Raw genomic sequence first — 14505 nt, 5'->3', positions numbered from 1 at the left:
CATCCGCTTTCCCAGCGAAGAAAGCTACCCAAACCCTCCAATGGAGTACCGGGTTAGTTTCGCTGATCACCTCATCCGCGGCCTTTCTGCCCCAATTCACGATTTCCTCCGCGGCCTTCTTTTTGTTTATGGGATTCAGCTGCACCAGTTGACCCCCAATTCCATCCTCCACATTTCCATTTTTATCACGCTGTGCGAATGCTTCCTTGGAATCCCTCCTAACTGGGCTCTGTGGAAACGCATTTTCTGCCTCCGCCGCAATGGCTCCCACAACGCCACCTATAACATAGGCGGCGTTGTTATCTGTGTCCGAACTGACGTTGATTACTTCGACGTCAAATTTCCTGATTCTGTCCAAGGATGGCGCAAAAGGTGGCTCTACATTCACGAAGAAAGTGCCAATTCTGTGGAACACAACATAGTCCCTTTCGACGGAAGTGCCAAAATTCAGCGCCGCCGCTCCTGGGATGCTGAAGCTTCCGAAGAAGAGAAAAAGGCGACAGAAGCACTTATGTCTCGTATTCATCAGCTTCAAAATACTCGAGGCAAAGAACTGTCTGGTGTTCAAATCACTGCCTACTTCCTTAGGATTAGAGTGCAGCCTCTTCAGGCTCGCAAAAATCCCCTTTGGACGTATTCTGGTGAAAACGACGCCAATAGACTCTCCAGTGATCTTTCTGCAAAGGACTTGGAGAAGCTGATTCGAAGAATTTCCCGTTTGAACAAGAAGGATCCTATTCCCTCCTCTTGTCGCGTGGATTCATACAGCTCCGCCAATCCTCTCCCCGAGGTATTTTGTCTTCTCGAGTTTCTGTCTTGTTCCGAACTTTCCCTGCATCTCATTGTATTGATATCTCTCTAATTTTTCTTTTGTCGCTATTTTCTTGCAGAACCATCCTACTATGGCTTCCCTTCCTCCTCTTCCTGAGGATGGAGAAGTCGAAGAACAAGCTATCATTGCCGAAGACAACCAAGGTTCTTCTATTCCTGAAAGTGAAGTCGCAGGTTCTCACAAATCTGCGGCTTCCCATGAAAAAGAAGTTGAATCTGAAGCCAGCGAGTCGACGCAATCCCTTCCTCCTGCTGTTTCCCCAAGGAACAAAAGGAAAAGGAATGATGTCGAGGATTCTGGCACTTCTAAGGCTGAAAAAGTTGTTCCTTCTCATCCGAAGGCAGCTTATGATCCTTATATTGAATCCCTCGTCAGCTCGTAAGTCATCTTTATTTCTCCCTATTTCTGTACTCGAATTTTTTATCTTGTCTTGCTTTTTATGCTGCCGATTTTTGATCAACAGTGATGACGAGGAAGAAGTACCAACTGTTGACGTGGCTCCTCGGACAAGCACGTCACATACTGTACTTGCCTCAGACACGCTAGTTGAAGGAGAAGAGACTTCGCCTCCTCAACGAAACGTCGTCACCACAACTCCGCCAGCAAGCCCCCTTGCTCCTTCACCAAAAAGGACAAGGATTGAAACAATTCTTGAACCTGCCCCTCAATTGGGCAGCTCTTCGACCCTGCTCTTGGATGATGTAAGTTTGTCGATATCTATATTTCCTCTATTTTGCTTTTTCACGCCTTCACTCTTTTTTCATGCCGATGTTTCTCTTCTTTGTGTTCTTCTTTGACAGCCCATGATCAAAGATCTTATCCGCATCGGATCCCAATTCATTGGGTACCGTGAGTATGCTAAGCGAATCGAAGGTAACAACTTTTATACTTGCCGTTTTTTCTGACTTTTTGCTCCTGTTGTTTGTCGCGATTTTTGATCTTTCTTCCCCCCTTTTTTTTATATCTCGACAGAGAAACTTGTAGAGGCCAACAAACGTGCCGACGCACTTGCTCAAAAACTGGAGCAAAGTGAGGCGGCTCGCAAGAAAGCCGAACTTGTTGCTAGCGAAGCTAAAGCCGAGGCTGATGAAGCCAAAGCAAAAGCTGCTAGTGTCGAGGAACTGCAGAAAAAACTTGAGGATGCTGAATCTGCTTTAACCGAGCATATAGCTGCACAAGCTGCTCGTGAACAAGGGATCCTCAAGCGCCTGAAATCACAAAGTCGACGCACTCACAGTAATACCATTAATCCCTTCTATTTTTATGAGAACCGCTGTTTCTTGTTGTTTGACCAATGTTTTGTTTCCTGTGGCAGACCAAACAAACCAAGATTTTGATCTGGAGAATCCCGTCAATGACCCTCTCCTTGATGCACTTTCTTATCTGGAGCTTCATGAGTCCGAAATTCGTGAAGGCGTGGCAAATGCTAATGCAGGATTGTCGGCGCTGTTCCCCTACTTCTTCCCGAAGAAAGAGGAGCCCCCGACTTTCCTTACCCTTGCCAAGAGCTTCAATTCATCAGAAGACCTTGGACTGAAGATGCGTCAAGAAAACATGAAGATTGCTGTCGAAAGCACTGTTGCCCTGGTTGCTGACAGCCAACAGACTGTTGATTGGACGAAAGTTGGCGACACCGATCAAATAGAGCAATCGAAATGGAAGTCGCTGATTAAGGCAGCCAAGCCCAACACGAAGAAAATCTTGGCATATCTCGGGATCAAACCAGCTTCGACTCCTAGCTCATCAAGGCCGGATGTCTAGTTGCATGCCTCTTTGTTTTTCTTTCTCTATTTCTTTTGCTCTTGTCGCCAAAGTAGTTATTTGGCGACACGTACTTCATTAGCTCCACTGTAAGGCCTTTGTAATTATTCCGAAAGATTAATGAAAACTCTATCTTTGCTTGTTGTTTGATGTTGTCTTGTTTTGTTAAATTTCAGTTGGTATTTGATAACTATACTCCATCTTCCGCTCCTTCCAATGTTTCGCCTTCTTCTTCTCACTCAAGGAGACCTCTTGCTGATGCTGCACCTGTCGAAGATTCCTTGCCGCGAGAATTGGATGAACTTCGGCAGCAACTTCAGTATGCGAAGAAGCAAACACTTGTGATGATGGAAAAATCTCGTAAGTCGTCTGAAGCTGAAAAAATTGCACTTCAGCAAGCTCGCGAGGCCGTGGCTGCTAAGGAAATCGCTGCTTCCGAGGCTGAAAAGGCGACTACTCGAGAAAATTTCATGCTCGAGTTAATGAATGAAGCCAGTGCGGATATGTCGGGTATGCTTGTTTCATCCTCAATATCTTCCGTCTTCATGCTACGTCTCTTAAAGTTTTCTGCTCCGTTGTTTTAATAGGTTCCTTTACTGATGCTGTTGCCGAAGAAGAGAGGGTAAATACTAGGACGAACCTCCTTGTTAACCTTTCCCTTGATCATGGTTCTCTGTTTTGGGCTACTTCGGAGAGGACCCGCCAGATTGTCAGATTTCAGGATCGCGCCTCTCAAACTCGCGACTTCCTTGACTTCTGTACCAAGACCCTGTCTATGGTTTATAACTCCATGTTTCCTCGGAACATTCAACCAAAAACTCTTCCTGAGTTAATGGAGAAATTTAAGGATGCCCACAGGATCCATGATTTTGTCAGAGCTCAACTGGTAGCTGGCGCCAGATTTGCTCTTATCATGCTTCAGATCTGCCACTCAGATCTTGACCTGACCCAAGTTGTTGCGAAAGTTCATCAGAAGGTAAAACGTCGAAGAGTTGGTGTTGACCGAATTAACACGAAGGTTTCGCCTGTAGCCGAAGAAATGATTGAAGACCTTCTTCGGATGGATGCCGACTTTTTTGCCGATGGTCATTATGCTGATTTTCTAGGCGCTGCTCCTGAAGAAAACAGAGTTACCCTTGATGACATATTGAATCAAGGCTAATTATTTTCCTTTTGTAGATACTCTTCTTTGTAACCCATGATTGTAATTACATTGTGAAGTAATCATCATATTTCTATATTTGTCTAGCCCCCGAGTGTTTTGGTGGCTATTTACTGTATTTGTGTATTGCGAGGTTTTGAACCAAGGCATTTATTTAATATGTAGTTTTGGCGAATATCAGCCCCCGAGCTTCTTTGTTGAGTACTATTTTGTATTTTTATTGACTCACGAGGTATTTTAATACCAAAGCAAGGCTTTTCTTTTTTCGAGGAACTATATTGAAATTCGTCGGGTCAGAGACTTTGAGCATGTCGATAAAGAAAAAGTTATATTGACACTATCTTTATTATATTGCAGCACCGCGAGCCCGCCTCATTAAAAACCTTTCCCGGCCCCACTCGGTGCCCCGAAAAAGGAAAAGAGTGCGTCTGAAAACTCGCGGGTGTTTCAGTACATTGAAGTTTTACAAGGACTATATTTCAACTCTAGGCATAGAACCGCCTGAGTTGCGCCACGTTCCAGGGGTTTTGCTCCTCCACCCCTGTCTTCTTGTCCTTTATCCTGTATGCTCCTCCTCCGATTACTTCCGTGACAATGTAGGGGCCTAGCCATGGTGACTCGAGTTTTTCATGACTTTTTTGCGTGAGCCGAAGAACTAGGTCTCCCACCTGAAAGGATCTTGGCCGCAAACGTCGACTGTGATAATTCTTCAAGTCCTGTTGGTATTTGGTTACCCGAGACAGTACTTCATCTCTAGCTTCATCAAGTGCATCGACGTCATCTTCTAGCGCTTTTCTCGACACCTCTTCGTCATATTCGACGACTCGTGGAGAGTTGTGCTCTATCTCGATTGGTAATATCTTCTGCTCCATGAACCAAGAAGAATGGAGTTTCCTGTGTTGCTGTGTTTGGTGTTGTTCGTATGCTCCATAATACACTGGGCAGCTCCTCTGGCCAGGTGTGTCGAGCTTTCTCCAGTGGCGCTAATAAGCGTTTCTTAATGCCGTTGCAGATGATTCCATTAGCTTTCTCGACTTGGCCGTTGGTCTGCGGGTGCGCAACTGACGCAAATTGTAACTTGATACCCACTTCTTTGCAATAATCTTTGAATTCGTGGGATGTGAAGTTGCTGCCATTGTCTGTGACGATGCTATGGGGCACTCCAAATCTGAAGACGAGGCCTTTTATGAATTTTACTGCAGATGCTCCGTCTGGTGAATTTATCGGCTTCGCTTCTATCCACTTTGTAAATTTGTCGACAGCTACTAGCATGTACTCTTTTCCTCCTGGCCAGGATTTGTGTAACTTGCCCACCATATCAAGTCCCCATTGGGCAAAGGGCCATGACAATGGTATTGGTGTTAATTCTGCTGCTGGAGAGTGAGGTTTTGCGGCAAACCTTTGACACGCGTCACAAGTTCTTACTATTTCCTTGGCGTCCTCGATTGCTGTCAACCAGTAGAATCCTGCCCGAAAAACCTTGGCTGCAATAGCTCGACTACTTGCGTGGTGGCCACATATTCCTTCGTGTACATCCTTCAGAATTATTCTTCCTTCTTCGGGTGTGACACACCTTTGCAGGACGCCTGAAATACTTCGCTTGTACAATTCTCCTTTGATCACCGTGAAAGCTTTGGAGCGTCGAATTACTCGCCTTGCCTCAACTGGATCATCGGGTATTTCCTTCCTGAGGATGTACGATATGTACGTCTGCATCCATGGTATCTGTATCATCATGACCAGGTCCTGATCTTCTTCTTCCTCTTGTTCTTCCTTGGTAGTCCCCGAGGATTTCTTCTCCTTCTTTTTTGATTTTGTTGATTTTGTAGATCTCTCTGTTATCTCTTCCCAAAATACACCTGGCGGAACTGCAAGGCATTGCGACCCGATGTTTGCAAGAACGTCGGCTTCGTCGTTGCTCAATCTGCTAATATGATTTACTTCGCATCCATCAAACAACTTTTCGAGCTCATTGTACACCTCCTTGTATGCCATCATGTTATCATTGACTGCATCACATTGGTTCATGACTTGCTGAGCTACCAATTGTGAGTCGCCAAAGATTTTTAATCGAGTTGCACCGCAAGCTTTCGCCATCTTCATCCCGTGTATGAGAGCTTCATATTCTGCTTCATTGTTAGATGCGTTAGGGAACGTCATCCGAAGGATGTACTTCAACTTGTCGCCTTCAGGTGATATGAGTACTACTCCTGCGCCAGCTCCTTCTAGTCTTTTGGACCCATCAAAGTTCATGGTCCAGGTTCTCGACAGGTCTGGGGGTCCTGTGTTTTGCAACTCCATCCACTCTGCGATGAAGTCCGGCAGAACTTGCGACTTGATTGCTTTTCTTTTTTCATACGTGATGTCCCGAGGGGAAAGTTCTATTCCCCAAAGGGAGACACGACCCGTAGCTTCTGGATTGTTTAGTATATTTGACAAGGGAGCTTCATTGACCACTATGATCGGGTGTGCCGAAAAATAGTGGCGCAATTTTCGTGCTGTTGTGAGCACTCCATATGCTAGCTTTTGGTACTGAGGGTACCTTTGTTTTGATGGCGATAAAACTTCGCTGACGAAGTATACTGGCCTCTGTACTCCGTGGAGTTTTCCTTCTTCTTCTCTTTCGACAACTAGCACCGTGCTCACCACTTGGGGCGTGGCTGCAATATACAGCAGGAGAGGTTCCTTTTCCTTCGGCGCCACCAGAATTGGTGGTGTCGAGATTGTGCGCTTCAAATCCTCGAAGGCTCTATCGGCCTCTTCGTTCCACTGGAATTTATCTCCTTGCTTTATTAGAGCGTAAAATGGTAACGCTTTTTCTCCCAACCTGGCGACGAATCTGCTCAAAGCTGCGACTCGCCCAGTTAGCTGCTGTATTTCTTTCAACTTTGTTGGCTTCCTCATTGTTATGATAGCTTGTATTTTGTCGGGATTTGCTTCAATCCCTCTTGCTGAGACTAGAAATCCCAGAAGTTCTCCTGCTGGGACGCCAAAGGAACACTTCGTCGGGTTCAGCTTGAGGCAGAATTTGTTGAGGTTGTCGAAGGTTTCCTTGAGATCCTCGATCAGTGTTGCCCCCTCTTTTGACGTTATGACGACATCGTCGATGTATACTTGCACGTTTTTCCCGATCTGTGTCGCCAAACACTTCTGCATCATCCTCTGATATGTTGCTCCCGCGTTTTTTAAACCGAAAGGCATTGTTCTGTAACAAAACACGCCGTAAGGTGTTATGAACGCTGTTTTGGCCTCGTCTTCTTCTTTCAATCTGATCTGGTTATAACCAGAATAAGCGTCCAGGAAGGAAAGACGTTCACATCCAGCCGTGGAGTCGATAATTTGATCAATCCTCGGGAGGGGAAAGTGATCCTTTGGACAATGTTTATTGAGACACGTAAAGTCGACGCACATGCGAAGGACTGTCGTGTGTTTCTTCGGCACCATCACTGGGTTAGCTAACCATGTGGCTTCTGTAGATATCTCTTTGATAAAACCAGCTTCCTTAAGTCGATTTACTTCTGATAGCATAGCTTTGCGGTTTGGTTCCGAAAAACGCCGCAAAGGTTGTTTGATTGGTCTCGCTAATGGATCCAAGTTTAGGTGGTGCTCGGCAAGTTCCCTGGGTACTCCTGGCATGTCAGCTGGACACCATGCGAAGATTTTCCAGTTCTCACGGAGGAACTCGACGAGCGCGCTTTCCTATGCGATATCCATGTCGTTTGCGATAGATGTCGTCTTTTTCGGGTCTGTCGGATGAATCTGCACCTCCTTAGAATTTTTCTCGGTATTGAAAGTTGATTCCTTATTTGGCCTTCCAACGTCTGGCAGTACGTCGTAATCAGTCATGCTTTTTGACGCCAAATACTCAGCTTGCATCCCGAAAGTTTCTGATAGCCGATGAAAATCCTTGTCGCATTTATCGGCTAAGGCAAAGCTTCCTTTAACTGTGATTGGTCCCTTTGGTCCAGGCAATCTCCACAACAGGTATGTATAGTGTGGCACCGCCATAAATCTAGCATATGCTGGTCGTCCCAACAAAGCGTGGTACTGCGACGGAAAATCCACGACTTCAAATTCCAGCCTCTCGATTCTATAATTTTCTCGGGTCCCAAACTGAACGTCGAGATTGATCTTCCCCAATGGATAACTTGGTTTCTCCGGTGTGATGCCGTGGAACCTTGTGTCTGTTGGCTTCAAGTTTGCTAAGGATATGTTCATCTTCCTCAATGTATCTGCATACATAAGGTTTAGGCTGCTGCCGCCGTCTATGAACACTCGAGAAACATCAAATCCTGCGATAACTATTGGCAGAATAAGTGCTGACTGCCCTGGTCGAGGGACTTGCTGCGGATGATCTGCTATTGTGAAGCCAATATCTTGTCCTGACCAATTAAGATACTCAACTGTTGGTGGAGGCATTTTTTCTGCCATAAACACCTGTCGTGAGATTACTTTCTGAGCTCTATTGGACGGCCTTCCCTTCTGAATCATTGACACCGCTCCGTTGGAGTTAGGATCAACATAAGGTGGTGGTGGAGGTGCTGCCGCTATTCTGAGCTGATGCCGATTGTCGTCTGTAATCGCGGGAGGAGGCGGCAAGTGAATCTCGCTTCTGGGTTCTCGAGGATTTCTCTGTGTTGCCCGCGCGTTAGCGTTCTCTGCATATCTTAGCATTGCCTGAAAATTTCGACAGTCTTTCTGCAGGTGCCCTGACTGTCTTTTACCGTTGCTGTCGAGGAAAAAGTGCATTTGACACGGCCCATTCATCATCTCTTCAGGGGACACGAAAGGCCTTGGGAACCTAGGCCCGCTATTTTGTCTGTTGTTGCGAGAATCATCCCTGTTATCGCCTCGCTGTTCACTGCTTCTCTGATAATCATCTCTGTTGCTTCCTCCTGTGTTTGCCCGAAAACCTGCCGAAATTTGCCCTGGAGCGTCATAGTTCGGGTACTGCCGAGGAAATCGTCGCCTCGGTTGATAATTTCGACCACGGTCCTCCTCTGGCGACCTGTGCCGCTTGTTGTGGACAGCGTCTTCTCCATCTGCCCATCTGTTTGCTATCTCCATTAACGCAGATACTGTCTTTGGATTGGTCCTTCCTAAGTCCTCGACAAAATCTCCACGCCTGATTCCTGCGACAAACGCATCTATTGCTCTCTCGTCAGATATATTTTCTGCCGAGTTTTTGATGATATTCCACCTTTGGATGTACTTTCTCATTGGCTCATCTGGCTTTTGTCGACATGCTCTTAACTCCTCTAACGACGCAGGTTTTTTGCACGTGGATCTGAAGTTCTTGACGAACACATCCTCGAAACTTTCCCAGCTGTCGATAGATCCTGGAGTGAGTTTCTTTATCCAAGATCGTGCGGCTCCACTCAAATGCACCTGGATGCTTTGCATAGCTGTTGCCCTGGTTCCTCCTGTGAGCTTCACTGTCTCGAGATAATCAACTAGCCAATCCTCTGGATCTTGAAGGCCGTCGAACTTCTTGAAGTTGTCGGGTAACTTGAATCCTGAGGGGACTCGAGTTTTTCGGACTCTCCTCGTGAAGCATGGCAAGCCGCACATATCTTCGTCATTAAGCTCCGGAGATTGCCGATGATCCCGTCTGCTTTGCCGCGCTCTGTCGACCCTTGCTTGTGCTGCTGTGTCTCTTGCTCCACTTGGTCCTTCAGGTGCTGCCGTTGTTGCTGTTGAAGGTCGTGGGCTATTTTGCCGTGCCGCTCCTTCGGGAGGCGTTGATACAAACGCTGTCCCCATAGCTCCAACTCCTGCTACCGCCATATTGTATAGTGTCTCCCTTGGATCACCTGGAGGTGGTTTAGATGCGAGGATAAAAGCATGTGTCGCCATATACCCAGCCTCTGGTGTCTTAGGGATGATGTTTCCTCTTGTATCTATCGACATGAAGGACATGTCGAGGTTTTGGACCAAGTGCTCTCTTTCTGCTTCGGGTATATGTTGCAACCTTGATCTTGCTCTGTTCCGCGCCTCTCTGTGGCTATCACCCGAAGTTCTAGATTGTCGACTTAGATCTGCCCTCCTCCTGCTAGATGCAGAAGCTGCTTCCTTTCTTCTGTTTAACTCAGCTGTCTGTTTTTCCAATTCTCTTGCAGCTCGTGCGAGTCTATATTGATATGCTTGCAATTCCTCTGGTGTGGCTGTGGTGGCCATTGGTTCTGAACCGTTCATAGCTCTCGTGGCTCTATCCCACGCTGCTTGCGAAAGCTGAACTCTGTCTCGCGGCTGCGGCCCGACGTATTTATTGCCCAGGCCTTGTCGCAGATTGGAGGGATCGACGTATGGATTTCCCAGATCATCGAAAGCCTCAGATGTTTCCTCTTGATCTTCAATGGCATAAATCTGATGATACTTTGTACTCAGATCTATGTTGGGTTTGGTGACATCATCGTTGAGATTGATGAAGACCTTGCCCACTGTGATAGATTTGTCGATGAAGTCGTAACTGTCGACGTCGCTTGAGCCATCGCTTATATATGAGTCCGCAGATGACTCAAACGACATGTCGTTGAAGATCTTGGCGAGTTTCTCTCTTGCTCTGGTGCTGACGTAGCGTGTCGACAAAGTTTCTTCTTCTCCTGACTCGGTTGACGATGTATAGCTTGAAAAATCGGAATCGACCGCCGACGATCCCGACGAAATCGGAATTTCGACACGATACGATCCTTCCTTCTCGACGCGAAAGTGAAATCTTCCGAACGTCATCTCCATGGGCTCCGCCAGATACGCATATGCATCCAAACGGGAGGGTGGGTGAGGAACAAAATCGACAGGACCAGCAGCGATCTGTTTACCTCGATCCATAGCGTTGCTTGCGGTTGACGATGTCGAAGATCTTGAACGTGCCATCGAGATCAGATCCTTACGCCTCTATTTCCCACAGACGGCGCCAATTGACAAGGTATCAACTTGTCAATGCCTATGGATTGTAGGCTAGGGTTTAGTTAGAAGTAGAGGGCAAGTAGATCTCGAAGGTTTCAGCCGAAAAGTACTCGACGATTATGAAAACTAGGGTTTGTAACAATGATTCGATGATCTCTTCGTCCCTCGACTCCCCCTTTATATAGGAGGCGGAGCCGAGGGTTTCGTTTTGTACAAGTTACAGAGTCCGGGACGGTTTCTAACTCATCCCGCCAGATTACAAATAACACTTCCTATTACAACTCTAATTTCCTTAATATATCTTGGGCTCCCGAATCTTCTTATTCTTCGGGTAGTGGGCCTTCAATAAACCCCGGGTACTATCTTTGGCAAGCCCATTTGGGATGCCTATGTCAATTGGTCCCTATTGCCAATGCAACAGCTCTCAACCCTGCAAGATATTCGCAACTCCACACACTTTCGCACGTAGCCGCCGACCACGAAGCGGTAAGTTGCAACCGTTTAATTCCCAATGGAACAACAGATCACACAATACTTTCAGGGGTAAACACCAAATCAATGCAATATGGTGTATAAATTCGATAGAGTTGCAAAGCAATCAACTATGAACTAGGGTTTATCTTAAACGTGGTCTAAAACTAATTTGGGGGAGTCCTAGGCACTTATATAGGGGTTCAGGACGACCTGGGGTCGAAAAGATACATTAAAAACCGACCCGGATTGGATTTGGTCGAGACAGACTCGGACTCGGCCGGCGTGGGGGCCGGTCGACCGGGCCTGGGACCGGCCGGTCTGGTTTGGACTGGGCCTGGGACAGGGGCACCGAGGTGACATACAGTAAACCCCCCTGGTTGGCACCAGTGCAGGATCCGGTCTGAACCGGGCTCACCCGACGTGGGGGCCGGTTGGACCGGGTCGGCCGGCGTGGCGGCCGGTCGGAATGGTCCTAGCACCGGCCTGGATAGCTTCTTCTTCCTCCCTCGCGCATGCCTCCCGGTCCTCCCTCACACGTCCATGGGATGTCTTCATGTCCAGCTTCATGTCCAGCTCCATGTCCAGCTTCACGTCCAGCTGCTCCTCTTCTCCTCATGCGATGTTTGCTCCCTCTTCATACCTGATCATACATAAGTAATAGGACTTAGGTAGTATAAAGTTCTCATCGATCAAAGTATCATTTAGAAACAAGTTCACCTGTTGTTTGAGTAGCTTCGCACGAGCCCTTGTAATGGGTCCAATCCTGACTTCATTGGTCTTGAGCTTCACAACAACATCGTCTTCATCTTGCAATGATGGAGGTAGTAGTGTAGTAGGGATGTCCTCATCAGTGAGGCCCCTTGGTGCCTTGTCCTTGTTCTCGTCCTCCTCGGAGGCCACTAGCTACAGTGTGGGTAGCAAAGAAAAAGTTCGTGCAGCGGCCCGCGAGCTTCTAGCCTCCACCTTGCGTGCGCCGTTGGACATGTGTTGTTTGGCGAGCTCCCTAATGTTGCACCACGTGGCCGTGTTGGAGTGCAAGAGACCTCCGGCACGCGTGGCCCGTGATGCAACTTCCTGGCGGCGTGCCTCGTCCAGCACTTCCGATCCTCCTCGCAATGAGGCGGAGGAAGCTCCACGCGCCGGGTTCCCGGAGTTGCTAACCGACCACATCTTGGCTCAAGCGTAGATCTAGTGGTGAGTGTGTCGAATCCGCTGGGGAGATGGTCGGAGTCGGCGTGTACAAGGAGTTGGTTGTGTGATGAATGAAAATATTTGGCACCACAAATCCACCCGGAAACTCATAGATATATTGCTTGAGAGCCAATTTAGGGTTCACCGTACAAAAATTACGGGCCATGCTGATTTATGGTGTTTTCTCGGTTTAAAAAGAGAGGGTGAACCCGCATATCGACCCCATATGGAGGATCCTGCATCCCTAGCCGATCCCTTGAAACCGATTAGAGGACAAAAAAATAGTTTTACTTCTTTAAATTGGACCTAGCCGAACCCTCAAACTTTTTCTAGGGGTAATTTTTACTCCTCAGCTTCCCCGACCCCTAAATAAACTTGACTTCAGCCTCCACGGAGAAAAACTTGTTTCTCCACCCCACGTCGATGTTCTTGCCCTGCCCGCACCGTAACATTGCGATCAACCATCAATATCCTATGACGACACCCCGTAGCCTCCATCGCCCTCTCGCCCCACTCAGCTTTGCGATGTCGCCGTAATCGACCTGTAGCTCAACCACCGCCGCGTCAATTTGTTCAAAAGGGAGCCTTGCGAGCTCTATTGTTGCAAAACATGTCCAACGAGGGATAGATTCCGTAGAACGGCCAGAGCGGAACTAGACGGTGCTGGAATCGAGGGAGGCAGGTGAAATCCCAACCACCTCTTCAGCCGCAGCGAGCTTGGTGTGCAACTCACAACCAAGATTGGAGTCGAACCTCGTCCTCCGAGCCCCGTCGGCCGACATTCTCACCTCCTCCACCCGTCAAGTGTTCGACAATTTGACTAGTGAATTTTATTTTTGCTATTTTAATTTTGTTATGCTTTTAGTGAATCAGAATCAACATAGGTAATTGCCATCCGTGTGATCTTGAACGACGAAATTTGGCGACGATAAAGGGGTCGATGACGACGATCTTCCATTACTCTTCATCGTCCGAGGAGGAAGAAGACGTGGATGACTTTGAAATGGCCATGCGTGTGATCTTGAACGACGAAATTTGGCGGCTGAGACTAGGATCCTAGTTCGGTTGCTTGTACATCAACCGAGGTAGAGCGGAGGGCCATACCAAACTTATATTTGAGCGGGGTTAGATGGTCGCTTAGGTGAACGCCAAGCCATTCGACAGCAAATACATGGTACGACCCCTGTTAAATTGAACATTCTCCCCTGTACTGGTGACCTACCCAACCCAACAAAAGAATCCGCCATTACCGTTAGCTAGCTAGCTCAACTCCCCGCCACCTACCCGGCCACTCCCCTCCCTCCTATAAACCCCTCCCACACGAACCTCACTTGCATATCTCACAACACACCAAGCAGCATACGCCTCCACCAGCACACAGCTGATATTAACAGCTCGATCGGCCAGCTCCAGTCCACCTTCTAGCTAGCCGGGACAGCACCACCGTCGACGATGGCCTCCCTCACCGTCTCCAAGGCGACACCGGCGGCGGCCGGCAACACCACCGCCAACAAGGAGCGGGAGGGCGCGGAGATCGTCACCGGGGCGGAGGCGTGCTACGCGCACTCCAAGGAGATGCTCAAGGGGCTGGGGTTCCCGGGCGGCGTGATGCCGATGCGCGGGCTCGAGGAGTGCGGGCTGGTGCGGGAGACCGGCTACGTGTGGATGCGGCAGGAGAAGGGGAAAGCCTACGAGCACTACTTCCGCGGCACGGGCACCCGGGTGCGCTACGACGCCGAGGTGACGGCGTACGTGGAGGAAGGGCGCATGAAGAAGATGACCGGGGTCCGGAGCAAGCAGATGCTGATGTGGGTGCCCATCGTCGAGATGAGCCTCGTCGACGGCGGCGAGAGGGTCTACTTCAAGTCCAGCGTCGGCATCGGCCGTTCCTTCCCGGCCGCTGCCTTCGCCGATGAGGACGAGGACGCCGCCGTCGACGAAAAAGCCGCGCCGGCGGCCGCGCCCGTTCCCGTGCCCGCGCCGGAGGCTGCTGACGCCAACGACGAAAAGTGATCGATATGTACGCGACCGTGTAAGCGAGAGTGATCGCCGGTGCATATCGATGCATCTCATGCTCATGCCTGGATGCATGTATCTATTTTTATTCTGTGAGTTTGCTTGTATTATTTTCAATTGTTACCACGATGGCTACGTGAATAAATCGAGCAAGTCTTTGTCA

General features: G+C 48.4%; 1 protein-coding gene across 1 annotated transcript; it reads left to right on the top strand.

Moving 5' to 3' along the window:
• The first annotated feature begins 13638 nt into the window (after positions 1–13638).
• Positions 13639–14505, top strand: LOC127306383 (uncharacterized). The gene has a single exon (XM_051337007.2). It carries the CDS (start codon positions 13779–13781, stop codon positions 14337–14339), a length of 561 nt encoding a protein of 186 aa, XP_051192967.1. The 5' UTR covers positions 13639–13778; the 3' UTR covers positions 14340–14505.

This window comes from Lolium perenne, chromosome 1 (genome assembly GCF_019359855.2).
Source record: "Lolium perenne isolate Kyuss_39 chromosome 1, Kyuss_2.0, whole genome shotgun sequence".
NCBI classification, from domain to species: Eukaryota; Viridiplantae; Streptophyta; class Magnoliopsida; order Poales; family Poaceae; genus Lolium; species Lolium perenne.
This window is presented reverse-complemented; position numbering and strand designations above follow the sequence as displayed.

What these genes read in the sequence shown, in the direction of transcription:
- LOC127306383 (XM_051337007.2), top strand. Translation starts at nt 13,779, where the DNA reads ATGGCCTCCCTCACCGTCTCCAAGGCGACACCGGCGGCGGCCGGCAAC.